General features: G+C 31.5%; 1 protein-coding gene across 1 annotated transcript; it reads left to right on the top strand.

Moving 5' to 3' along the window:
* Window positions 1-8,587: 8,587 nt before the first annotated feature.
* On the top strand, window positions 8,588-18,782 carry LOC143058725 (protein turtle-like). The gene is made up of 8 exons (XM_076232174.1): window positions 8,588-8,716; window positions 10,030-10,323; window positions 11,089-11,370; window positions 12,723-12,986; window positions 14,496-14,801; window positions 15,271-15,606; window positions 16,478-16,768; window positions 17,507-18,782. Exons 1-8 carry the CDS (start codon window positions 8,623-8,625, stop codon window positions 17,881-17,883), a joined length of 2,244 nt encoding a protein of 747 aa, XP_076088289.1. The 5' UTR covers window positions 8,588-8,622; the 3' UTR covers window positions 17,884-18,782.
* Window positions 18,783-26,261: the final 7,479 nt, after the last annotated feature.

Genomic DNA, 26,261 nt, shown 5'->3' on the forward strand with positions numbered 1-26,261 from the left:
GTAAATGTTTTGCATATATGGTCATACTGTTTCCGATATGATATAAGCTAGCTGTATATTGCTTTCAGTTGACTAAAATTGTCGTCAATTTAAAACTGAGGAAAATTTTAATAATTAATTTTAATTCAGTTTCCCAGGATACTTAAAGTGTTTGAATGCGGACTTAAAAGATGATAAATCAACGCGTAAAATAGTACCAGTTTACTTTCACTTTAATTTGGAAAAACACAATATTTGAGTCAAAATTGCAATTCTTAACACTAATTACGAAGAGAGATATACAATAACTCAATTCGGCAACGACTTGTCTCACTAGTTTATTAAGCGAATTGCGATTTTAGTATTATGTGATAGACCGTCTAAATAAAAAAAAGTGTGTTGTATAAATCAAAATATCTGAGTTCGTGGTTGATTTAATGTTAAACATTTTTGTTCTGTCCGATGTAATTTTCTGAATTCATTTGAAAGTCATTGAGGTACATATGCACATACACATTAGGGGTTGAATGACTTAACTTGAACCTTCAATGACATTTTACATTTTTCTAAGGTCCGTGCTTGCCATGTACATGTTGTAATGTATAATTGGGACATTTTATTTTACACGTATGAAATATGTAAACGAGAGGGTATTAATTCCAATTCAAATGACATTACAAAAACGTAATAGAGCAAAAGACAAATATACCTTAAATCCAGATATTTACCATCAACATGTTAAAAAAGTTCACTATTATTTTTCAGAAATCATTCTATTGTGAGGCACTCATTTTTAAAAAATAATTATAGCTTGAACTCAATTTTTAAGTTCAGCAAACAATTAGAATGTATCATGACTGTGAGAGAGTTCTAACTGCAAATGTCCAAATTTGGAGGTAATTTTCTTCATGATGTAAACCGTCAATTTCTTATATATAGAAAACATCAGTTGAAGTCATCAGTCTAAAATGTATTGGCTGAATCTACAATGTATTTTCCTTAGTTAAACAAGTTCCCTAAATATATTGCTCACACTGCACATTTTGATTATATACATGTGTGTAAAGCCATTTTTCAAGTAAGTGCATTAGGTACGATTTATGTCATATCGGACGACAAAAGCAACTTGTAAATCATTACGCATGAAGATAGATATTACAGAAATTTCAGGTTGTAACTTGATATCAAGAAAATGTTACATAATTATATGTTTCATTTATTAACACTCTGTTATTAGATTTTATATAATGATTACTTTCTTTGCTTCCACAAGAGCAAACTAAGCCAATACAACATAATTCTTCCACTTTGAATAGTTGCCGTATTTGCTGACTTCTGAATCGGTCTATACAGAATTCAAGAACGTCTCTACCTTTATATCGAGAGTCATGATAAACACAAACTCAATGCAAACTGTCGTTTGAAAGAAGCTGTTTTTTTATACCTACCGTGCCAATGCCGAAATGTCTGGTGTTGCAATGTGTCATGCTGAAGACGGCCATATTTATTAAAAACTATTTTATAAGCAGTAAATAAAATTGTTTAAAATTTGGGCAACGAAACCATAGATTATTCTAAAACTATTAAACAAAATTATCAGTTCAATTGGTGCATTTCAATTTGATATTTTCTTTCTTGTGTACTTTGTGAAGTATCAATTTTTAAACCCGAACCAGGTATATGAATTTTTGAAGGATGATGATTTTCAATCTTTTGTTCATTTCTTTGTTGAATGGATAATAATCAAATGTCCGACTCCTAGTTTTATCTAACCTTTAGTTTCGTTACCATTAGTGCAATGGTACATATATAACATTTGCAATTATTATTTATGTTTGGGGTTTGATTCTTTATTTTAACACTTTATAGGGACTGAAAAGAGTAAACAAGTAATCATTAAATGTAGAAAACATGTCTAAACAGCACCAGACTCTGCAGATTATGACAATACTTAGATTTAGAAAGTTCAATTTAAAACATGTCAAAAAATTGTGAAAGGATATAAAAAATAAGGAAAACACTGTATTTAAACGGTATTATTATGTCGAAACCAGGTCAATGACAAGGTCAATACAAAAATAATTATGTTATTAGTTGATAATATGATTTTCGGAAAGTCAGACATGAAGCTAAAAATAGAAATTAACTTTACCGATCCTATTTAAAGGTAGAAAATTAACATTGCTTTTATCCGGGTCACGATGGCTTTTGATATTTGATTTTATTAGATTGTTCACTCAGAATCATAATAACAAATACTTTGTTTCAATGTAACAAGAAACTTACTTGTCAAAAGATATGATAAAGTATATTAATGATGATAAAGTTTTCAACGACCTGGACTGACTAATAGCCAGTCTATACAACAAGTAAAAAGGCATAGAAAGGGGGAATATAAACAAATAACGTTGTTATTTCATAAACTGTTCTTCAATGAAGGAGAATAATGTAATTTTATATTCAAATAAGATATTTACCTTATGAAACGTGTACAAACCTAATGAAATTCTTACAATTAAATCAATCATATTAAAGAGACAGAGCAAATATTATAATATTAGTATGTTGAAGAGCACAAGTTGTTGTATGAAACGGAAAAATATAAATGATCTACTCTCAGTTTTAAATACCAAAATCATAAAAGTTTTCAAAGATAGTAAACAGTTTAAAAACACAGAAAACAATAATCGTTTAGAAACAATAAAATAGATAACAAATAAATACACATAGAAAAGTAATTTTAAAAGACCGTATATAAATAATGATCATGGTATAATCTGACATATGAGCAGTTACTAATCAATTCAGTTATCTGAAGTAAAGGAAAGGAACACACAATTTTAGTTTTAGGACTCAATTTAAACTTAAAGATTAGACACATTAAATATTGAAAAACATTCATTTCAATCAGGTAAATCATTACGAAAAATATAAAGTGTATATATATTCTTAAAAAAACAAAAGGTCTCCTTATAGACAAAGGCAACAGTAGTATACCACTGTTCAAACTCATAAATCCATGGACAAAAAACAACAAACTAAAACTGAGGGAAACGCGTAAATATAAGAGGAGAACAACGACACAACACTACAATGTAACACACACAGAAACGGACCAAGAATCAGACAAAATCCCACGAGAATAACAAATATAACATCAAAACCAAATACATGAATTTGGGATAGACAAGTACCGTGACACGTCTTATCGCAATGTCAATTTACACTCAAAAATAAGAGAAAACAAACGACGCAACGTTAAATTGTAACACACATAGAAACGAACTATAATATAACAATGGCCATATTCCTGACTTGGTACAGGACATTATAGATCAATAATGAAATGAGTCGTTTGAAGGTAATAAGTTTCTTTTCTCTTATGGAAAATGTAGATAATGGTGATTTGAAAGATTAAACAAAAGTGACATCATAAAACTAGCACATGCTCTGATTAACACAAAAAAGGAAAACAACACTTTAGCTATTGTATGCATTGAAAGCGGTTTTCAAGTTCCATTAGTAACGATAAAACCAAATGTTTGAGAGCCAAGAACCGAAACAGTGGGTATTTAATTTCATAAGAACAACATAGTCTTGCACCAATGTAAAATAATCTATTATGTCAAATTGTATGTGATGTTTTGAAAACCAGGGGGAGGCAAGTCATATCCATCACTTTAAACAAAATACACTGAAAGCAACATACAATTTCAAAATTGTGTACTGTTAACACCTGACTTTGCTCCGGGGAAGTGAGAAGATTTCCCTCTCATTCAGTATTCGAGACCTTGCAGCTGCTTCTCAAACGTTTTAAAACTTCACCAGTGTATAACAAGTATAATTTACACTTTACTATTTAATCCAATTTTAGTGGTATCCCAATTTGTGTTACTCGGAATATGTACATCCCGTCATTATGCTATTTTGCGGAAGTCAATTTTGGTAGTCTTTACTTTATGTTTGTGCTATTGTACTCTGTCCATTAAGTGGTAAATGCCAATTTGTGTTTCTTTGATCACATACATGTAGTTGATTTTGTTTTGTTTTTTTAATCCATTGCTGCTGACTGCATTATCCAAATGTGTACATGTTTGTCTATTATATCTGTTTGTTTTGCATACGTATTATAATCAATAAAATGGAATTTAACGCGACTGACTTATATGTGAGAGGTTTAATCAGCTAGAAAACCAGGTTAATTCAAAAACGTACTACACAAGGACATGCTTCGTCCAAGTGAGGAATACCACAGTTGTTTTCTAATCGTTTGATATATTTAAACTTTTGATTTGCTAAGAGAGACTTTCTGTTCGATTATTTTTTGGAGTACGGTCTATTTGCAATCTTACTTTATTAAATGATCTATGAAAAATTTGTTTTCAGTCTAAATTGATATAATTTTTTATTTAATAAACATTCCAAAATCTCTATTCAACGCCTTTTGAAGTATAGATAAAACAGATTGTTTGCGAGATTTCAAATTTAAGTATTACATATAAAATATTACTTATAACATTTATACATGATTCAAAAAGATAACTGAATACAGATACATTACGTTATAAGTATAAAATATCTTATCTTATCAAAAAGTACAAATTATGCACACTCGGCAAACAAAGATTTTACCATAAAAAAAGGATAGTATATATTACATGGTTAATGTCAATAAACCATGCTATCAGTTTTAAAACATCGCAGAACCAAATCGCAAAATGTTTTTATGTAAATATTTTCATGAAAGTATTAATAATGTTCACCATATTTGGTGCCTAATTTGATAATCATCTTAAAACATTAATTATTCAATTTGAATGATTTTCAAAAAACATTAAGTGATGTTTCCTGAACGAAAATATATAACACTCCAAAAGGATGTTTGATACTCATTCAATTATCAAAAACGGCAATGACTGTAAAATAGTAAGTATTTTATTTATTTTTTTTTTGGGGGGGGGGGGAGGGTTATGAACATAATCTGTATATCCTCTTTTGATGCTACAAAATGTGTTTCGAAGACAAATATCTAAAATAGCCATACATTAAATAACTTGAAGTTTCAGTTTGTGCTAACTTATGCAAAAACAAATCTTTTTCGAAAACGGAAAAGAAGAAAACTATGCTTTAAATCATACATGTGTTTATATGTGGGTATTTAGGACAACCACACATTCATCTACACGATGACAGACCAGTCAAATTGAACAAGAGATTGGGAACACATTATAACATAAAGGGCAGTTCAACAAAATACATAAATCACAAACACTAGTCATGCTTGTAGTATTGCATGCCATGCAAAACACGTTTAAAAAAAGAACAATCATAACAAAAAATGTCAAATCCTTTTCCGGTACAACAAAAAGATATGGTGAGATCAAACAAGTTTACTTGGGACACACCTATTATCTATTTCCTCTCAAGACCATTATGTAAATGTGGATAATTTAACGGTTCGTATATACCGTTTTTCTGAATGATTTATAATAAAAACGCACGTCGAGCGAACACAATGTTTAGTCTGGTATTCATTCTAAGTTTATAACAATCTCTGGATTCTTTTGCTCCTTAAAAAGCAACACTGCATCAATTTATCTTACATACGTTATCTCGACTGATATTTCGAATTGTTTTACCGCAATGATACACCCGACTATCATTTCAGCATAGCCTCGCCACTTTTGGATTTATTGCGACTCACATTGTTTGATTGTGTCACCTCGATTAGTTTTATCAAACTGTTTGATCTAGCGATGCGTAATTGTTGCCATAAAAAATATTCAATTTGCACATGTCTTGCATGTGTGAAATATGTTTACGTGATTACAAATATATCAATAATGACAGGCCCTCAAAATTATTTTACACATACAATAACAGAAACAAGGATTTCCTATATACTGCAGATGCCAACATGCATACTTTTAGTTATAAAATAAAAAAGAAAATGACGGCCAATCATTTCAAAAGGAGGATCAACACGTGATTGCTACTACATCAAGTTGTGTAATTTAGTTTCACAAGTTGACAACAAATCTGCTAGTTATGAAAACAATAATTGGCAAGCAAACAAAAGTACAGTTGTTTAGAAACTGTATAATTAACATAATAAAGAAAAGATATTAAGGATAACTGGACATCATACATTGTTGAGACAAAAAATCTTCCTAAAAGAAACTTCGTTAATTTCAAATGTTTTAAATCATTTATCAATGCCCATGCTACGTCAATTTTTAAAAGACCCAAATGTTGCAAAACACCTATCCTACCTCCATGACAAAACTGTTGTTGTCCCCGTAGATAAAGCCCCAAACAACATCGTTTTTTTATGTAAAACTCATTACATTAACTGCTTGATAAACGAATTAGGTATTGATAATTCACTTGATAACTCAACTTATACCCTCACGACACTTACCAAAGAGGAAATCCTGGATAATCATAGGTCTGTTCTGTGTTCCTTTGGAATTTCAACCAAAGATGAAGAACTGGATCTGCCATCACTGTATTGGATACCTAAACTAAATAAGTGTCCTTATAAATAACATTATCCTGATTTAGAGTAATTTCTCGCAATTTGATTGGCTGATATTGTCCTAATAAATTTCAGTACAATTTTTTATTACGTCAATAGGAATTATCTCCCTTATTTATTACGTCAATTGGGATTATCTCCCTTATACCATTGACCTAATAAAAAAAAATTAAAAAATGAGTTGCTTTATAGTCCTAATTTTTTTAATTTTTCACAGTTTTAGATTAACATGACTAAATACCTTAAATATATTTGGTTGATATTGTCCTTATACTGAATTTAAATATAATAATATGTAATATAACAAAATCAGGATAAATTCATTACACAGTGTTCAATTGTCCTAATACGGAATTTATCGGGTCAATAAAATTCATATCGGGTTTGGCTTCGCCTCACCCGATATGAATTTTATTGACCCGGTAAATTCTCGTATTAGGACAATTACAAACTGTGTAACTAATAGCTAAAAGCGCTCCTCTTTCTAAATTATTAACATCTATTTTATCAGCAATCAAAGACGGGCTTCAAAGTAATTGTGAAACTGCCTATTCTAGAGGGGGCGTGAATCAGATGTGGATATTTAAAAATTCCAAAGATCTTTGAGAGTACATACAATCTAACTCTCTTTCATCTTGTAACAGTATTAAAACATTTGAATTTTCTACTCTTTACACTAGTATTCCACATTCCAAACTAAAAGACAAATTGAAAGAGTTGGTATTTCTTTGCTTCGTAAAAAGGAATGGCCAACGTAGATACAAGTATCTTGTTTTAGGGAGGGATAAATCCTACTTTGTAAAGGATCACTCTGATTCCAACAAAAAATTCTCTGAAACTAATATTATCAAGATGCTTGATTTCTTGATTGACAACATATTTGTTTCGTTCGGAGGACGTGTTTTTCAACAGACTGTCGGCATTCCAATGGGAACAAACTGTGCCCCTCTACTTGCCGACTTGTTTCTATATTATCATGAGGTTGACTTCATGTAGGAACTTCTTAGGAAGAAAGATAAGAAGTTAGTAATATCCTTTAACTCCACTTTTCGCTATATAGATGATGTTCTTTCACTAAATAATTCAAAATTTGGTGACTATGTGGAACGCATCTATCCAATCGAGCTAGAGATAAAGGATACTACAAATACAGTTAAGTCGGCCTCATATCTTGACTTACATCTAGAAATTGACATTGAGGGTCGGTTGAAAACTAAACTTTACGACAAAAGAGACGATTTCAGCTTTCCAATCGTGAACTTTCCATTTCTAAGTAGCAACATTCCAACAGCACCTGCATACGGGGTATATATCTCCCAATTGATACGATATTCCCGTGCTTGCATTTCCTATCATGATTTTCTTGATAAAGGGTTGCTGCTCACAAGGAAGCTATTAAACCAAGAGTTCCAAATGGTGAAGTTGAAATCATCCCTTCGTAAATTTTACGGACGCCATCACGAGTTGGTTGACCGTTATGGAATAACCGTTTCACAAATGATATCGGATATGTTCCTTACGTCGTAACTACAATCCCCTTCCCTTTCATGAATGTGACCTACCGAATTAGACTATTTACCGGATTTGTTATCACATAAACAACACGACGGGTGCCACATGTGGAGCAGGATCTACTTACCCTTCCGGGGCACCTGAGATCACCCCTAGTTTTTTGGTGGGGTTCGTTTTGTTCATTCTTTATTTTTCTATGTTGTGTCGTGTGTTCTGTTGTTTGTTTGTCTTTTTCATTTTTAGCCATGGCGTTGTCAGTTGTTTTAGATTTATGAGTTTGACTGTCCCTTTGGTATCATTCGTCCCTCTTTTATAATATTTTTTTTTCAAAATATCAATATGTCAATGCTAGTACCTAATTACATCATCTTAACACAAGTAAACAATCAACACTGCATTATCGTCAATAGGACCCTATTGTTTTACTCTTTAGAAACCCTGAAAAGTCGTAATAATAAGTGAAACTGTATTGATATTGTTTGCGCTAGCATTCAACCATCATGCATTTTAGCTACATCAAAAATTGAATTAAAATACATCCCTTGATTAATATTAGTTTAACTATCAGAATAAACAGTAATATTCTGACACAAATGAACGAATCTTGTTGTCCTTTTCACATTTTTCAGAAGATGAAATCTATGGAGCACATGATATTACTGCTTATATGGTCAACAATTGATACATGTAAATATGATCTTTATTATCATTATCAAATAAAGCATTGCTTTCAGTATTTCTTTTTCATTTACGACATATATATATCTTATATGAACATTTTTTTAACGGTCCAAAATAGTAACAATGGTCATATTGCGGTGAGTTCATACTGTTAAATGTATGTTAAAAGCATATAAGTATTATATTGTTACATACGATATCATGTTGTTACGAAAATAAATAAGGCATGTGCGACTTAATATCTTATATAGATAAATATAAAAGTAATTAGAATTCGTTTCACTTATACATGTTATATATTGTTGTCAATTCGTTTGATGTGTTTTATCATTTGATTTTGTCATTTGATTAGAGACTTTCCGTTTTGAATTTTCCTCGGAGTAAAGTATTTTTGTGATTTTTCTTTTTATAGATATGACCCGAAATTCAATAAAACTTGTTAATAACATTATGTTTCATCTTTTAGCGTAACACCACAAATATAAAATGACATTACAAATCAACGACTATTCCAGGCATAATGTAAACCAACTTATTTTTGTGAGCTCTTTATTTTCGCGAATTTCCCGAGTAAAAAAATAACGCGCATATACATTGCCGCGAATATGTAAAACTTAGATTTTTCCTTTTCAAAATACATCATTGACAAGTTGATCGTGTTGATTATAAAAACGCGAAATTAAAAAGCCGTGAAGTTGACTAGAAAGGATAATATTATTCGCGAAAATATGCGGTTTACAGTATACGATGAAGTGAATTTTATGTTCCTGAGTAATTATTTACTTCATATATAAATATACAAAATTGATTGATATATAAAACAACTGGATAAAGCCTATTGATGTTAACCCCTTATCAGTCATAATGAGAAAAATGTAATTAAATAATGTATCGTTTTTAGGTGTACATTTCAATGGAATGAACTAATCCTTTTCAAACTATTATCGATTTATCTGTTAAAATAGTTCATTGTAGTTTGACCATTACATGGTTAAAAATCTTTGATCTGTAAATGACCGAAAAGTCGATATATGTGTAAATGAGCTGATCTAGTTCTATTACAGTTAATGAAATTTAAAGTGTGGAGGAGCCGGACATGTGATGGATGCATAATAAACACCATAAACTTGATGTTAATCAATGCCCTCGTCGGTTGTGGTTTTTTTTTTTTTTTTACATCAGATTGTATTTTCTTTTTATATCTGAACAAGAGTTAAATATGACGCTGAAAATGCACTTACAAGTTGTTTTGTCAACAAATTCATAGACCGACTTTTCTAATTGATATTCAAAACAAAAGTCTATTTTTCTATTATAAGCATATGCAAAACTAGATGTACTAGTGACTATCAATGGAGCTGCTAACTTGAAATGTCCGACCCATTCATCTAGCGCATCAACGAATTGGTTTGTTCCCGGAAGTGTGCCCCCGATATCGAAAGACAACACGTTATATACTGAAAATCACCGAATTAGAATCACTGGTAACCCCACAAAAGGCGAATATAATCTACGAATTTTAAACTTTCAAACTTCAGACGTAGGAATCTACAAGTGTACTGTATCCATTCAGAATGTAGCCTATCAGCATGAATTTAACCTGCTCATAGGAAGTAAGTTACTATTCTAAAACATCCTAATGACTTTCTTGAACATAAATAAGGATCGTATAAGCTAACATGTTTTTTTAGCAGTAAACAATGATATGTCGGGCTTTTATTTAGTAACTTTGAACCTTATGAGCAAATATTGTTATTATTCAATGTGTTATTTGTTACACTACAAGTTTAGCTTGAACAGTAGTGTAAATGTATGTGTGTGCATTATATATGGAAAAAAAAGAAGGCGTAGTATACTTGCCAATAAATCATAAATATGTATACACATTACAAGCATTTGAACAACTAACGATCATATCTATTGCAATAAGGCCTCCAACAAATAACAAAATATATACCTTTCCGTAATAAAAATAAAAACAAACTGTGATGCCATACAATGTTGTCTTGTTTGTCGAAATAAAGATAAGTACAGGTTTTTAAATCAAGACTATATTTTTTGAATTATTTTATAACTAGATATAAGAAGATGAGAAACGAGTGCCAATGAGACGGTTTTATATCCAAGTCATAATTTGTAAAAGTAAACCCCTATAAATCAAAGAACATTGTATGCCTAATGCATGTTTGGATTGTACCGGTAAAGAAAGTATTCTTGTAGATTTTGTATCAGCAGTGAACTGATCTCCATTTATTTAACTAATAATTTCTGGAAAAGAATAACACCTTTTAATTGATTTACATTGACCGCTTCCGTTAATGTAGTAGTTTCAATACGGTTGATACGGAAAGTTACTTGTTTTTATATTTCATTTATAGAACCCCCAAAGAACCTAAGAATAGAAAATTTTGAAAATCAAAGCACAGTTCAAAAAAAAGAAGGAGAAGAATTAATATTAAAATGTACGGTGGAAAGTGGTCAACCAAAAGAGATCCTGCGATTCGAAAAGAATGGGAACATCATCAAGGAAAGTAATACGAGTACTGTAAATTTAACTGTCACCCTAAGCCATACAGACCACCAGAGTCGGTATATTTGTAAAGCCATTAGCACTGCTTTGAATGTGTCACTTTCTCAAACTATTACCGTTAATGTTTTTTGTGAGTATTTTTATCGTCTAACGGTTATTTATCGTCATATAAATGATATATACATAGGTTAAGATTGCATTATGTTTATTCTTATTAAATTGAATGAAGAAATGTAATTCATCGTTAAGACATGCATAGCAAATTGCTGAAATATGCGATAAGTGACCAATAACAACAATCCTAGCTAAATAAATAAGATTAAAATTGGTATTTTCACAAAGTTATCAGATTGGAAAATAAACAAAATATAAACAAACTCTGTTTAAAAAAATGTTATTAAACGTTTATGTTAAAAAACGAAACCGAATTTATCTTGTGCAGTCAATCCTTGATTTTCGATTTCCGTTTGAATTCTAATTTTTGAAAATCGATTGTGAATCCGACTTGTAAATTTGCACTTTATGGATTGTTTACATTTATCAGACAAGTAGGTAGACCGTCAACATCATATAAAGGAAGGAAATGTATGCAAAACAATATTGATTGTGCAATTTAATGAAATCAAATCAGGAAGACATTGTTGGAACTGAATGGTACGGTTTCCCATGTACGATAGAAAACTAAACTATAGCCAAGTGTAGCAAAATTTAGTATCGTTGCTCAACCATTATCAATTCGAGTTGATCTGTTCTAGTCCAGCGACAACCCGGATTTGTATTTTTATAAATACAGTGCATTTTGTTGAAAAAAAAATTTCAACAAGCACAATAAATTAACAAGACGATAATTCTGTTCCGAGAATTCAGATACGATTAGTAAATGTTTTATTCACGTCTTTTTGTTTTTAAAAACTTCTTTTACAATATTGCATATCCCTAGCCCCAACATTATCTGTATTCCAATTGTATTCCCTAAGTGAATTCAATTTAGTGACTGAAATTTGAAAAGATATAAAAATAGCATTCAGTATGCAGCATTTTCATAGTTTGCATACTTTTGTTTGTTTGTGATAGTCACAGACTGCTGGTCCCAAAAATATTCAAAAAGAGGAACACAAGTGTACAAAAAAGTGTGTTTTTTTCAATAAGAAGATGATGATTTTTATGTCAAGATTAGTTCATGTGTCATATATATCTCTTGTATAAGGATATTCATAATTTATGAAATGTTTTTCAAATTGCAGCTGATTAATTTCTGTGTTTTAAAGCAAATGCCATGGGTGTTTTATCAATCTAGTGTTTCATTCATATTTTTAATATTTTTAAGTCATTTAAATTCATTTATGACAGTAAATTGAAATATAAAATTATGCAGCCTTGATAATAAGACTTCATGTAGTCATATAATGTACAGTTAGTTAACGATTAACGACTGACACGTTTAATGTTTGGTGCTAATTTTGTTAATATTGTATTTTAAAGATGCTCCACAGGTGAACTTGGGTAAAGTTGGAGAATCATTAATGATTAAGGAAGGGAACAACCTGACTGTTAATTGTATTGCTGAAGGTAACCCGAAGCCCTACAATTATACATGGACTAAGATATGTGAGACGACACGGCTGATTTCAACGTTGCCTGCATTTATCATGAACGGCATTCTAAGAAAAGATGCAGGGCTGTATTCGTGTGTTGTTACGAATAAAATAGGAAGTGGAAGAGCAGACACAAATGTTGTTGTAATGTGTAAGTATTTACTCTATTTTTTGTTTATTTCTGACATATCCTTTTTAATCTGTAAAACTTTCACCAATTAATTAGGAATAACCCTCTATTTTTATCTTCTTTATCAAAATGTAGTAAACACGTTTAACAAGTCGGGAATAGGATAGATTCATACCTATTACGTTGGTGATTTAGTCGAGTATTACGTTTAGACTTTGTCAGTTTGAAAAAAAACACAACATTTGTATAATATATCAGATACGTTGACTGTTATTTTCTTGTATATTTAATTATTGATCATGAAGCACATATGATTTGGATGACCTATCATTGATAGTTTCTGACAGTTTTCCAAACTTATATAGCTGGTCTATTATGTTATATGGGCTATCATATAGTTCATTGTATTCGTTTGTTTTGTGATATAGACATAGTTATCATGTTTGATGTGCAAATTGAAAGAGAATGATATTATAAGTTCGGACGAAACATATCAACATCGGATGAAGTGAAGCATGTTTAAAATTATGAAGATGAGATATTCAATTGTATGATTGGCTTGGCATATAACTTTTTCGATCCGAGCGTTAGTGATGAGTCTTATGTAAACAAAGCGCGCGTGTGGCGTTTTAAATTATAATACTGGTACCTTTGATAACTTTTTACACCACTGGTTCGATGCCACTGCTGGTAGACGTTTCGTCCCCGAGAGTATCACCAGCCTAGTTGTCAGCTCTTCGGTGTTGACATAAATATCACTTATATGGTAATCTTTATAAATTTCCTGTTTACAAAACTTTGAATTTTTTTCGAAAACTAAGGATTTTCTTACCCAAGGAATAGATAACCTTAACCGTATTCGTCACAACTTTGTGAAATGTTGGGTCCTCAATGCTCTTCAACTTTGTACTTTTTTATATTTTTGATATGAGCGTCAATGATAAGTCTTATGTAGACGAAACGCGCGTCTGGCGTATTAAAATTATAATCCTGGTACCTTTGATAACCTTTTAGCAGAGTTTACAGACAGAAAACAAATAATATATCATAAACGTCTAAATTGACCTCGTGTACACATACATCGCCAACCAGTATAAGTATAGTGCTTTCAAATATAAATTCTGTAGTGTCTTTTGTCATGAAACTTTCTATTATTTCTACTATTATCATGCTCATTTGACAATCATAGAATACATCGAATGCCAAAAAATTGTTGCTACGGTATTTCACTTGTACACACCTCTCTTTCTTCTTATACAGGAGAGAAAGATATCGAAGTAACCAGTATACTTTCGAAAGTATACCGACAATTTTAGATATGAAGAAAACGGCGCAAAGTAATATAAATATTACTAGTTCTCTACAAATGACTACATCAAACCTAACGACGAAACAAACCAAAACTACAGAAGTCTTGTGGCGATTTTTAGTGTTATAAAAGACATTGAGGACTTAGTTTTCTATTATTTCAATCGTAACCTTAGATAGATTCAGTAAAAAAACGTCTCTCTCTTTTCTTATCCTTTACAGATTCACCGAAAGTAGATATAATATACACAAATTATACAGAAATCACGAAGCAAAGGTGCTTGGTCTGTAAAGTAAAAGGAGTTCCCGAGGAGTACACCTTTTACCAATGGGAACATAAGTCGTACTATGGTGACCATATCCGTTATATGTCTGGGAATCAAAGTGGTTCTCTCACTTTACCAACAGATACTGTAAGAGACTCTGGATATCAAGATAATGGCTACTATAAATGTACTGCTAGTAACGGAATATCTGACACCAATGGTCGTGTGAAACAAAGTGCTGAGGTGTATTTGGTAGTTGAAGGTACAATAAAACACGCTTGAAATTTGTTAGTTTAGCCAACACGGAGAACAAATAGGAATACTACAGCTGAAATGATTAAAGTAATCCACAATAAGGAATATTAAAACGAATTTATGTATGGTTGTAGTTTAATTATTATTCCTCAAATGCTGAGGACAGTATATGGTCATTTTCAAATGCCTTTTTGTAATGTTTTACTGAATAGTTCAATCATGTTCTGTTGAATCGATAAAAAGAATACATTGCTGTCTTATGAGATTTAATAATTGTGGGTCATTGTAATGTTTCGGCGTTTATTGCGCTTTCCATTTCGCTGAACTAGTCTACACTACTGTTAATGGGACATGTGTGGGTTTTTTTCAACCCTTTGGGCCATGTGAATTTTGTCGCTCTTTGGTTCCCTTTTTTGTCTCTTTGACACAATTCCCCCTTTTCATTCTCTATTCTATTTGTCAATTTCATATTTCAGGAAAACCTGTTTTTGTTTCTGACAACGTTGACGAAGTATATGGTACATACCTTGGTCCCATTTCTTTGGTCGTGAACATCTTCAGTATCCCAAAATACACCAAATTGGAAGTGCTTGGTGGAAGGAGTCAACCTATCACTTTTGGAAGTAATTTTAGACTTATAGAAGAAAATACGTCAGTGATGGATCGGTTTCTTGGAACAGAGATAAAAGTAATAGGCTATAAAATAACAGTAAAAATAGAACGGCTAACAAATGACAATATTGACACGTACACTTTCAAAGTAAAGAACGACTTTGGACAAAGCGTGCACATGATATCAGTACTCTCTGCAGGTAAGCAATTTCTCATAAGTCTAAAGTTTTTTATTCATATACATTTTTAACATGTTTTTCTTTGTTATCGTTCTCTGAAATGCATGTGTTAATAGTCGAAAAATAAGAGTTTAAATCTCAATCAGAGGACAAATTTTCAAATTGTGGCATATCATTAATCGGGTTTCCACAGTAAAAATGCCGAATTACAAAAACAAATAAGAATGAACCAGTGTGTTAATATGGTTCAATTGTTTGCCTTGCTATAAATGATGGACATGTCTGTACTGTGTGCGTTAAACGTTTTTTCTCCTTTTCAACTCAGTAGAAAACAATCATAATTTTGAGTCTTATGTAGACTAAACGCGCGTTTTGCGTAAATACAAAATTTAATCCTGGTATCCATGATGAGTTTAATTAGATACTGTCCAAATAAGGATGAAACTTTTGGCGTGCATTAGAAGATTATTTGTTTTAATCATTTGATACAAATATAGGTTAACAGACTGACAGAGTACAAATACACATCAATTCCGAATACCAATGCCTCTCCTTTCTATAGTTTGTATTTACATTCACGAAGAATCATGTAATAATGATGTTTTACTACAATATCAACGTTTCAAATTGTAACTGTTGTCAATATAATGGAATTCTATGCAACTTTTATATTAGCCAAACTAGCCATAACACTAGGTTCAATCAACATTTTTCTGCTGAAGGAAATGCCTGTATCAATTTATAAATATGACACTTGTTTCATTTTCGTTATGATGTGTTTCAGTTTTAGATTTCCGTTTAATGAAGGATTTTGCGTCTTGAAATTACACTAGATTAGTTTTGTAACTAAACTTTTCAATGTTGCGAAATAAATACTTCTATCATATTGCAGGTACTCCTGAACCGCCTTTAAATGTAACCTTCGTTCCTGTTGCGAACGGAGCCAGAGTAGAATGGACAACAAATTTCAATGGTGGGTTCAAGCAATCCTTCTTTGTAGAATATCGTGAGCAAGGAGATAAGAAATGGGAAAAAGTGAAAACTTTACCCACAACTTTGAATAACAGAATGTTTTGGACGATAGGCAATCTTCATGAAGATCGTTCATACAGTTTTAGAATGTTTTCCCGAAATATAATTGGAGACAGTAATAAAACGGAGGAGTTCGATTTGAAAATCTTTAGTAAGATGTTTTGTATATGTTTGTATAGTTAATTTATATATTAATTTATAATTGATAATTAATCAACTGTGTACACATATTTTTTTTAATGTGTCTTACCAAAGGTATATGTTACATGAATACACAATAAAACACCGACACCGGCTAAAGATTTGTATGAGCTTTGTGGATATTATAATATTACTCATGTTATTCGCTAGAACATCGTAACCGTTATATTATTATATAGCTATGTAGGTATTAACTATTATTATGTAGCGTAACCACAATCTCCCTATTTTAAGGAAGGCATACCGTTATAGACTTACAACCGGATTTGTACTTACATGAGTAACAGGATGCTAATCTGATTACCCTCGCGAAGTACATGAGATAATCCTCGATTTTTCGTAGGCCTCGTGTCATTTAATCTTTAGTTTTCTATGTTGTATTTTGTGTGCGTTTATTATTATCGTCGCTTGTGTTTTTTCTTTAGTCGTGTGATTTCTAGCTTGATTTGTATGACGAGTTTAAATATCCCTCTTGTATCTTTCGCCGATCGTATTTATGTAAATCTCGCATTCCCAATCAAAAAACATATTTATGTTATATCCCTTATAGTTCAGTAATTTGGACCTTATTTTTGTGACTGTCTGTTAAATACAAGGTATTTTTTTTTAAGAATTAACATTACTGTGTTTTTAAATGGCAGAATGAAATATATATAAATAGTTTTTTATGTTTCTTTTCACATTGTAGAAAAAAAGAATGAGGCCACAGTCTACGGTGTTGTTGGTTCTGTGTCCTTGGTATCTATGTTGGTGATAGTCTGTTTAATTTATTTGATAAAAAAGAGGACAAATAAACAAGGCAAGACAAAGAAAAAATCAGTAATGAAGGACTATTCTCAATCGTACCAGCTAGAAGAACGTGTGTATGATGAAATAGACGTAACTCAGATGACGGGAAGTGTGTTTACAAAAACTGAACAAAACGAAGGCAACAAGGATGGAATCAAGCCAATACAAACCGAAAACAGTGATGAAAACACTGTTCTATCTCATGAGAACTTGCATGATAAAAATTCGTATGAACAGTTACAAACGACTGCGTACTACGTATTTCCCAAAATATAAACAGATACGATGTATTTTCTGTTTAATAAAATTTGTATTCCTCTTTGGAGAGTGACAAGCAACATTTCACGGAACGATGTATCTCTGTCATTTGTTTATATAAAATATGTCTTTGGTTTCGCCACATGCCGAAAAGATATTTGGTGTATAGATCAAATTATTGCTTTTGCTTTTTATTTAGCCCCTTCGTAGTTGTAGTTGTATTTCTTTTGGTTTGACTGTATTATGACTTTTTGTGACAAAAATATTAAAATATTGAAAAACCAACCTAGCATGAGTACAATTCGTGAAGTATTATGTAATTTGCTGTGAAAATAATGTTATCGTTTGATTTTTTTACACTTTACGACATTACTTACGTAATTGATGTGTATTTGCCATGATTTTTAACCATAAGCGTATTGTTTATGGAAACACGGCACTATTTCCCTCTGCGGGCGGTTCTGTATAGCTTTTATGATTATTGATATAAATTGTTTTGTTTTTTGTTTTAGATTTTTTCAAGTATTATTTGGTAATATTGTGTTCATGATTAACAGTTGATGTTGTTAAAATCGAATATATTGGTACATATACATGTATATTAACGCGTAAAAGTGTTATCGAGTTTATAAATTGTGTGCGTGCTGGCGTTCAGAACTATGCACATTGGAAGTCGAGTTGAACATTTCCTTATGAATTAAATAGTTTATGTCTTGTATATATTTGATTTGTTATTATATACATTTAGGCTGATACATTGGTTTACTATTTTTTTATAGAATGAAAACTGAATATAGGGCTAACATATCTTTGTTATTAAATGAAAGAAAGTATCATATATTTATGTAAGATGCAATAGATTTATATTGTGTTTAAACTAACGAAACGTTTCAGTTAAATAAAGGCAAAAATAAACTAATCTTAATGGGTTAAGATGACGTCCATTTATTAAACTTCAATGTATTCGTGATTTTGAAAAAAAAAAATTGGTATGTATCAGTTTTTAGCTTAAATTTAGGACTATATGTGCAATAAAGATAATTGTTTATGCGATGTTTTAACAGTGCCGATTATGATTCCGGTTTGAGATCAGACCGCGGATGCATCGCTAGGCCACAAAAAGTGAAAAAATCGGATTATTATCCTAAATGGTCTGGAATGTACTATCTGTATCTGAAAACAGTCGAATACGTTCGTTTGCGAGGTAGGCAAAGCACCCAACAGTTAGGTGCGTATCGTTACATTCAGGTAAACCAATTGTGTCTAGTCAGGTTTAAATCGTGATAATGTTGTTACATCTTCTGTTATACAAGACATCAAGCGTCCAGATTCCAGCCGGATCATACCGAATGCAAAACCGTTCTAAAACGGTTCCGTTAATAATAAGATATTCGGCAATAATACCTACGTCAGAGTGGGGACAATAATAGAACACAATACGACTGAGTCAAGACAAAGCCGTTTGCAGTGCGGTACAACAAACTGTGATAAGTTTGCGTTCCGATAGTACCTATTCTTCCCGAATATGACAACAGTGTTCTAATATCTTCCGTCAGCGTCCGTCTACTGTCTTGTCATTATCTGATCTATGACGGATCATATTCGGTTAAATCGGGACGCTGCAGCATATAATAATCGGATAAGAAAAGGGATAATCGACTCGAATAAGGCTGTTAACGCCTCACTTTTTACGTTTCCTTATCAATATCTTGTTGTTGTCATAATCAAATGAATTGTTAATTGAATTTTAATTTCATACCATGATTTACAAGATTTAAATCAGACCTTTTACAAATTTTAATCTGGAATAAACCCAATCAATGACGATAGTAGAAATCGTCAATGTGTGACCCAGCTTAAGTAAGATATATAGTTTTTTTTTATATTTGTTATGAAACAATAATAACATAGCTTGAATTTAACTGTTCAAAGTTTTTTTTTGTCATATGTTATATAGGAACAGACATTTTGACTTGCAACCCTGAAGGTTTGTTGATTTGAAAAAGCCTTCTGACTGCATTGCCTTTCCCGATATGAAGCATCAAATTTGAAGTCAACTTCCTACTAGACGTGGCAGACTTGCATTGCAAGCTTCAAAAGTAGTCAGACTATGCCCTTTCACTTCAGTATTTATTTTACCACCGAAAGAAAACTTACGAATGATCATCTACACCTTACTAGAAATCTAGCTCAATGTTAGCTTGTACATAGTTCTTTTGTCGGTTCCATTTGAACAATGCAAAACAATTACGAATAATGATTTCTAATACTTAAAAAGTAAAGTAAAAAAAATGTAATTTTCCGTACGCCATCTGGAACTTACTGCACTGGACATCCGTTAAGTTCAAATGGTGTTCTTAATAAATAGATGTTGACAGCAGTTACAAGAAAGTTCAGGTAAAATTCTTTGAATCAAGTGTATATTCCTCGCTGTAGGTTTTAGATAAAATTGTTTACATTGAAATGTTTCCTTATTTGGTTTACTACTCCCGTATCTACATGAGCTAGTTTAGGTTGTAGCAACTCAAATATTCAACCAAAAGGATCTTTTTAAAATCACCTTAAGGGTGTTCTTGTGTGAAATTAAAAAAAAAAACTCTAGAATTTGAAATTGATACGATGTATAATTCTGAATAGCATTAGTTATGAAGAAAAGCAATCTAAACTGTTCATAGGTAATGAATCTCGTTTTCGATATATTTGAGTTTTACCAAAACAAAAAAGGAGAAACACTTATGAACCAAACTAACACAGAACAACCACTAAACATCAGTTTCCTGAATTATGACAGGTGCAAAAAATGAAGCGTGATTCACCGTGATTAAACTATTTAAACTATTTAAAGCATCAAAGCTCACTCCCTATTACTTTCCGGTTTAAGTGAGATGTACCTTGGAATGTATCGAAAGACATCATCAGTGTACGAGTCAGTCATGTATAAGACTAATTAACATTTAACATGTTCAATACTGACATACTATATACTTGCAACTGAATCAGTTACATGTAATTTGAACACTAATTAACTGTAGAAGCTTGCATCAAATACAGCATTTATGTGTATGTGTGCCATCAAAATTCATTAAAATGTCTTGACTGGGTTTTTTCCATACTGAAATGTCAATGTTGTGAAAAAAGAAGATTTAATTGTGTGTCTAAAACTAAATCCAAATGTTATCGTCTTTCGTGAGTTATATTGCAGCGAAAGATATTAATAAATCTAATTACGCCTACAATTCCGTTCAAACTTATTATTATATCCAGACGTTATTTCATAAACTAAGACTACAAAATCAGTATTAAAACCAAAAAAGGGCACACATATTTGTTAGACTGGTAAGTGCGATGGTACTTTAAATATCGATATTCGCGCTAAAGTTAAATGGTGTCAGAAACTGAGGTGCGATGATAGTAGGGGTTATAGTGCGATGGTGTCAGGCCCTAAAGTGCAATGGTGGCAGACGCATAAGTGTGATAACATAACACGCTAAAGTTGGATGCTATGAAACGCCTATTAAGTCCGATGGTGTAACGGGAATCTTGGTCAGGCAATGGTTTTCGTTTGCAATTTCCTTTAACTTTTCGTTCATTGGTTTATCTGTGTATCAATCAGTAGTTCTTTTCTTTTTTTAACTGTTTAACACTGCTTATTGTATAACCCTATATAGATTATGATGCATACATGACGACATTTGGGGTTGGATGGATAGTTCATAGTTCATATTCATTTTTATTTAAAGTACGATAGTTGTCCAAAACTTGAAATGTTTATGTTCCGTACTATTTAAGTATTTTGACGATGATCGTATAGTTCACCCGTACACGTATGGTTTGGCCTTATTAGAATATACTCGTGTTGATTAGTCTTTAACTTTCTATGTCTACTACTATTTAGTAGTCTGTTTGTCTTTTTCTTTTTTAGTCTTGGCGTTGTCAGTTAATTTCGATCTATGAGTTTGACTGTCCCTCTGGCATCTTTAGCCTCTCTTTTATATACTCGTTTCGTTATTGACGGTCCGGACAATATGAGTATTTATATCAACTCCGGGGAAAATTCAAAACAGAAAGTCTCAATCAAATGGCAAGAATAAAAAGTTAAAAAGCATCAAACGAATGTTTAACAACTGTTAGATTCCTGACATTGTATTACAGGTTGTTTTTAATGTCAAAATGCACTGTTTTTATGTTAATTATTTGTTTTTGTATTCGGTCAAAAGCTCCTTAAAGCTTGTAATGCTTATTTGTAATTATGCCAAATCAAAATAAAGTTTTCTTATCTTATCTTATCTAACTTGGTACATTGTACGTGCATTTTCTAATGATTTTATAACTCGCTAACCCTCCCCCACCCCTTGTCGCATACAATTTCATTTTATTGTCAACAATGTGAGAACAAATCAAACAGTCACAATAGGTATAAAAATAGGGGGTAAAATAGTCAATAATATGTTAATATCTTGATCACTATAAAAACGAAAAAATATATTAACAAATATATTTGCCATGGCACAATAACACATTGAATGGAAATATAAGTACAGAGCTTCATCGTTGTAACTAAAAAACACAAACAGGCACATAGACAAAGCATATTAGCAAAAATGAATGATAAGAATGCAAACATTATCAATGAACAGTGACGGGATGTACAAGTACACAAGTACACATGACACGGCATTAGAACAAAACGAACTACTAAAAGGCATACAGGTAAAGTATAACAGCAAATATGGAAAGACGAGACTACAAAACTTATCACAGAATAATAACAAAAGCTCTGTACATATTTTCTGGAATGATAGATGGTATGAGTGGCGACTTTTACATATGGATAATATTAATTGGCCAATTCAGGTTTTATAACATTTTTTAAAAATTTCTGTCAGAAAGCATCAACATTGTAAATTCTCTACTCTATTACATAGGTCAAAACTTTACTTTCACACATACAATTAACGTAAATTCGTAACACTACAGTAGTATACAGTCTTAAATCATTATGTTTAATGCAACTAGTTTGCATTATATAAGGGCATATTATTAATCTTTGGTTGAGTTAAGCTATTTCAATTGATATCTTATAGTGTGTCTTTCAATGTTATGATGTTACATTATTGTTTCAGAAAAGGGTGAAGGTTGGTAAATATTTAAAGGTTTAACACCGCTGCATTTATATGCCCTAAGTCAGGAATCTGATGTTCAGTAGTTTTCGTTTGTTGATGTGGTTCATCGTTTTTTTGTCGTTTTTTTGTGTATATATAGACTAGACTGTTGGTTTTTTTTTCCCTTTTGAATGGTTTAATTTTTACACTAGTAATTTGTGGGCCCTCTAAGGCTAACTATTCTGTGTGAGTCAAGGTTCCGTGTTGAATACCTTACTTTGACCTATAATGGTTAATTTTACAAAATGTTACTTGAATGAAAAGTTGCCTCGTTGGCATTCATACCACATCGCCTTATATCTACACATCATATAGTGCTACACTGAGTACATGTGTTTAACTCTTCATAACGATATTTCTCGCGGAGATTATAATAATTACATAATGTGTACTTTTTGTCTAGGGTATGCATGTTTTGCGCTTTTTTTTTCTCAGTATGTTGTATTTGTTTTCTTAAAAATCAAATAAAGTGACCTTCGACAAATGCGTTTTGATTCCCTTTTGACAGCAACTATTTGTTTCTCTCTGGACTAATAATTGAATAGACATTTTGGTCTTATAGCGTACACATCTGGTTAACTGATTTTATAATTCTATCAAATTACTCTGACATTTTTTTCGTCACTAACGACTGGTAAGAGTGCCATACATACAGTGGGAGTCACATCGTCCAACCCTACCGGAACGTAATAAAAGTACTGAAATTTTTAAACAGTTACTATATTTCAACGTTTAACAAATGTCAGTGCCAGTACCAAGTCGGGATTATGACAGTTGATATCCAGTCGTGTGATGTGTTTTATCATTTGATTTTGTCATTTGATTAGGGATTTTCAGTTTTTAATTTTCCTCGGAATTTAGTATTTTTTTTAATTTTTCATTAATATGTAGTATATTCGATTTTTATCACACGTCAAAGTTAATAAACAGTTTACAACAACGTATGATTCGATAAATGATGGCTTTGCAAGATTCTTTTTATAGATAAAAGTTTTTAAACAAGAAAACTAACTGAAAAATTTATGTACAAAATGAAAGAAATACAAATATGTAACACATAAACAAACGACAACTACTGAATTACAGGCTCCTGACTTTGGAGTGGTACATACATACATAATTTGGCGGGGTTAAACATTTTAGCGGGATTCCAACCCTCCTCTTAACCCGAGAGTGGTGTAACAGTACAACATTAGAAAACACTATAAAAGTCAGTTGACAAAAGCTTATCTTATCAGATGGATAAGTACATCTTCGTTAAAACCATAATGCTATTGAACACCGGAAACCGAATCATCTGTATTGTATAAAATTCATCCTCCATTACAATTATGACAACAGGTTGAAATAGTACAAACTTATTTTTTACTCAAATTAGAACTTGTTTGCTCAAATCAAACATGTTTGCCGCTCTGCGGATAAAAACATATATTTCCTGTTTTCAATTACTTTAAAGAAAATAAGCATTATAGATATCTTCTTCAATTATTCAGCACATTAACCAAAGCAACACTATTCATTATAATAAATAAAAAGGGAAATCATGAAAATTAATAACAGGATGCATGGAGTTTTGAACACCTTTCAATATTTAAAATAAAAATACACAAAGACAAACTTTATTAAAAAAATATGTTGATTTTTTTCTTTTTTGCTTCGTTATGTATAATCATGAAATGAATTCATCAAAAACATAAAATAAGTTCTTTCTTATAACATTTGACAAATACAACTAAAAGAAGTGTTCTACTTAAAATTTCTTGAATATGATTCAATATAGCTTATGGTGAATTTTTTTTTTAAAGGCAAGGTAGTACATGTAGCTTCTAATTTCGGTTCTGAGGGTCTTTTGTTCTATAAGTCAAAGTGCATGAAGATGAATTCGTAGTGATATACTCATGTTTTATATAATATTCTAGAGTATATCCGCTTCACTATCAGACGTGGTAGAGTGTCGGAATAGATAACAATAGAAATCAAAATATAAGTTCATTCAAACCTTACAAAATGTTTGCTAAAAGTCAAATATTATGCGAAAATACGTCAAGGCAACGTTATAATTAGCAACACACTCAAAATCAGCTATTTCAAAAGTGTCTGGAAAGGATTTATTAACAATTAAATCAAATAGAAAAAGGGGAGCAGGGAGCAAGAAATACGATCGTAACACTTTCAAACATGCAATTTGCAAACGAAAACAAGACGAAACAAAACAAAACAAGCAACAAAACCAGAAGACTTATCTATTGTATGTCAGACTTTTTTCGATTTCAAATTAGAACCTTAACAATCAAAGTCCAGAATATGTTGTAGTTGTGCATAAATCACATGTTTAAATTAAGTGTCTATCCCATGATTTGTATCCATAATTCCCTTTGTTATTTCTGTTTTTGTCGTTTTGATGAATACTTTTGTTACTACAACAAAGGAGAGGTTAGTGACCAGATGAACGACCATAATTTCTTTCTATTTTATTTTATCTCCATTTATATTTCTTGTAAAGACAGCTGATTTTGAAAGGTGAATCGAACTTAATCACACAAATTGTTTCATTTGATTTCCTTATATGGTTTTTGATTAAACAATGAAAATACACGTCGCCAGTAAAACTGCATTTGCGACCGTCAAACCTACAATTGACGGTGGCAACCCTTCAACTACAGTACTGTTATTCCTTACATAGTTATCAAAGTACCAGAATTATAATTTAGTATGCCAGACTCGCGTTTCGTCCACACAAACCTCATCAGTGACGTTCAAATCAAAATATTTAAAAAGCCAAACAAGTACAAAGTTGAAGAGCATTGTGGATCCAAAATTCCTAAAAGTTGTGCCAAATACGGCTAAGGTAATCTATGCCTTGGATAAGAAAATCCTTAGTTTTTCCAAAAATTCAAAGTTTTGTAAAGAGGACATTTTATAAAAATGACCAAATTACTGATATTCATGTCAACACCGAAGTGTTGACTACTGGGATGTGATACCCTCGGGGACGAAACGTCCACCAATAGTGCATCGACCCAGTGGTGTGAATAATTATCAGGATTATAGTTTAGTAGACTAGACGTGCGTTTCGTCCACACAAGACTTTTCAGTTACGCTCAAATCAAAATATCTATGAAGCCAAACAAGTACAAAGTTGAAGAGCATTATTTAGGAATTTTTAAAATGTCATATTGATATCACTTAATAGATTGCATTATCAGGGACACATTCATAAACGTTTCTATCAAA

Source organism: Mytilus galloprovincialis, chromosome 14 (genome assembly GCF_965363235.1).
Source record: "Mytilus galloprovincialis chromosome 14, xbMytGall1.hap1.1, whole genome shotgun sequence".
NCBI lineage: Eukaryota > Metazoa > Mollusca > Bivalvia > Mytilida > Mytilidae > Mytilus > Mytilus galloprovincialis.

Excerpts from the sequence above, each read along its gene's own strand:
- LOC143058725 (XM_076232174.1), top strand. The coding sequence starts at position 8,623 with ATGAACGAATCTTGTTGTCCTTTTCACATTTTTCAGAAGATGAAATCT. Across the intron at positions 11,371-12,722 it reads TATTACCGTTAATGTTTTTT|ATGCTCCACAGGTGAACTTG; the intron begins GTGAGTATTTTT and ends TGTATTTTAAAG. Across the intron at positions 15,607-16,477 it reads GATATCAGTACTCTCTGCAG|GTACTCCTGAACCGCCTTTA; the intron begins GTAAGCAATTTC and ends ATCATATTGCAG.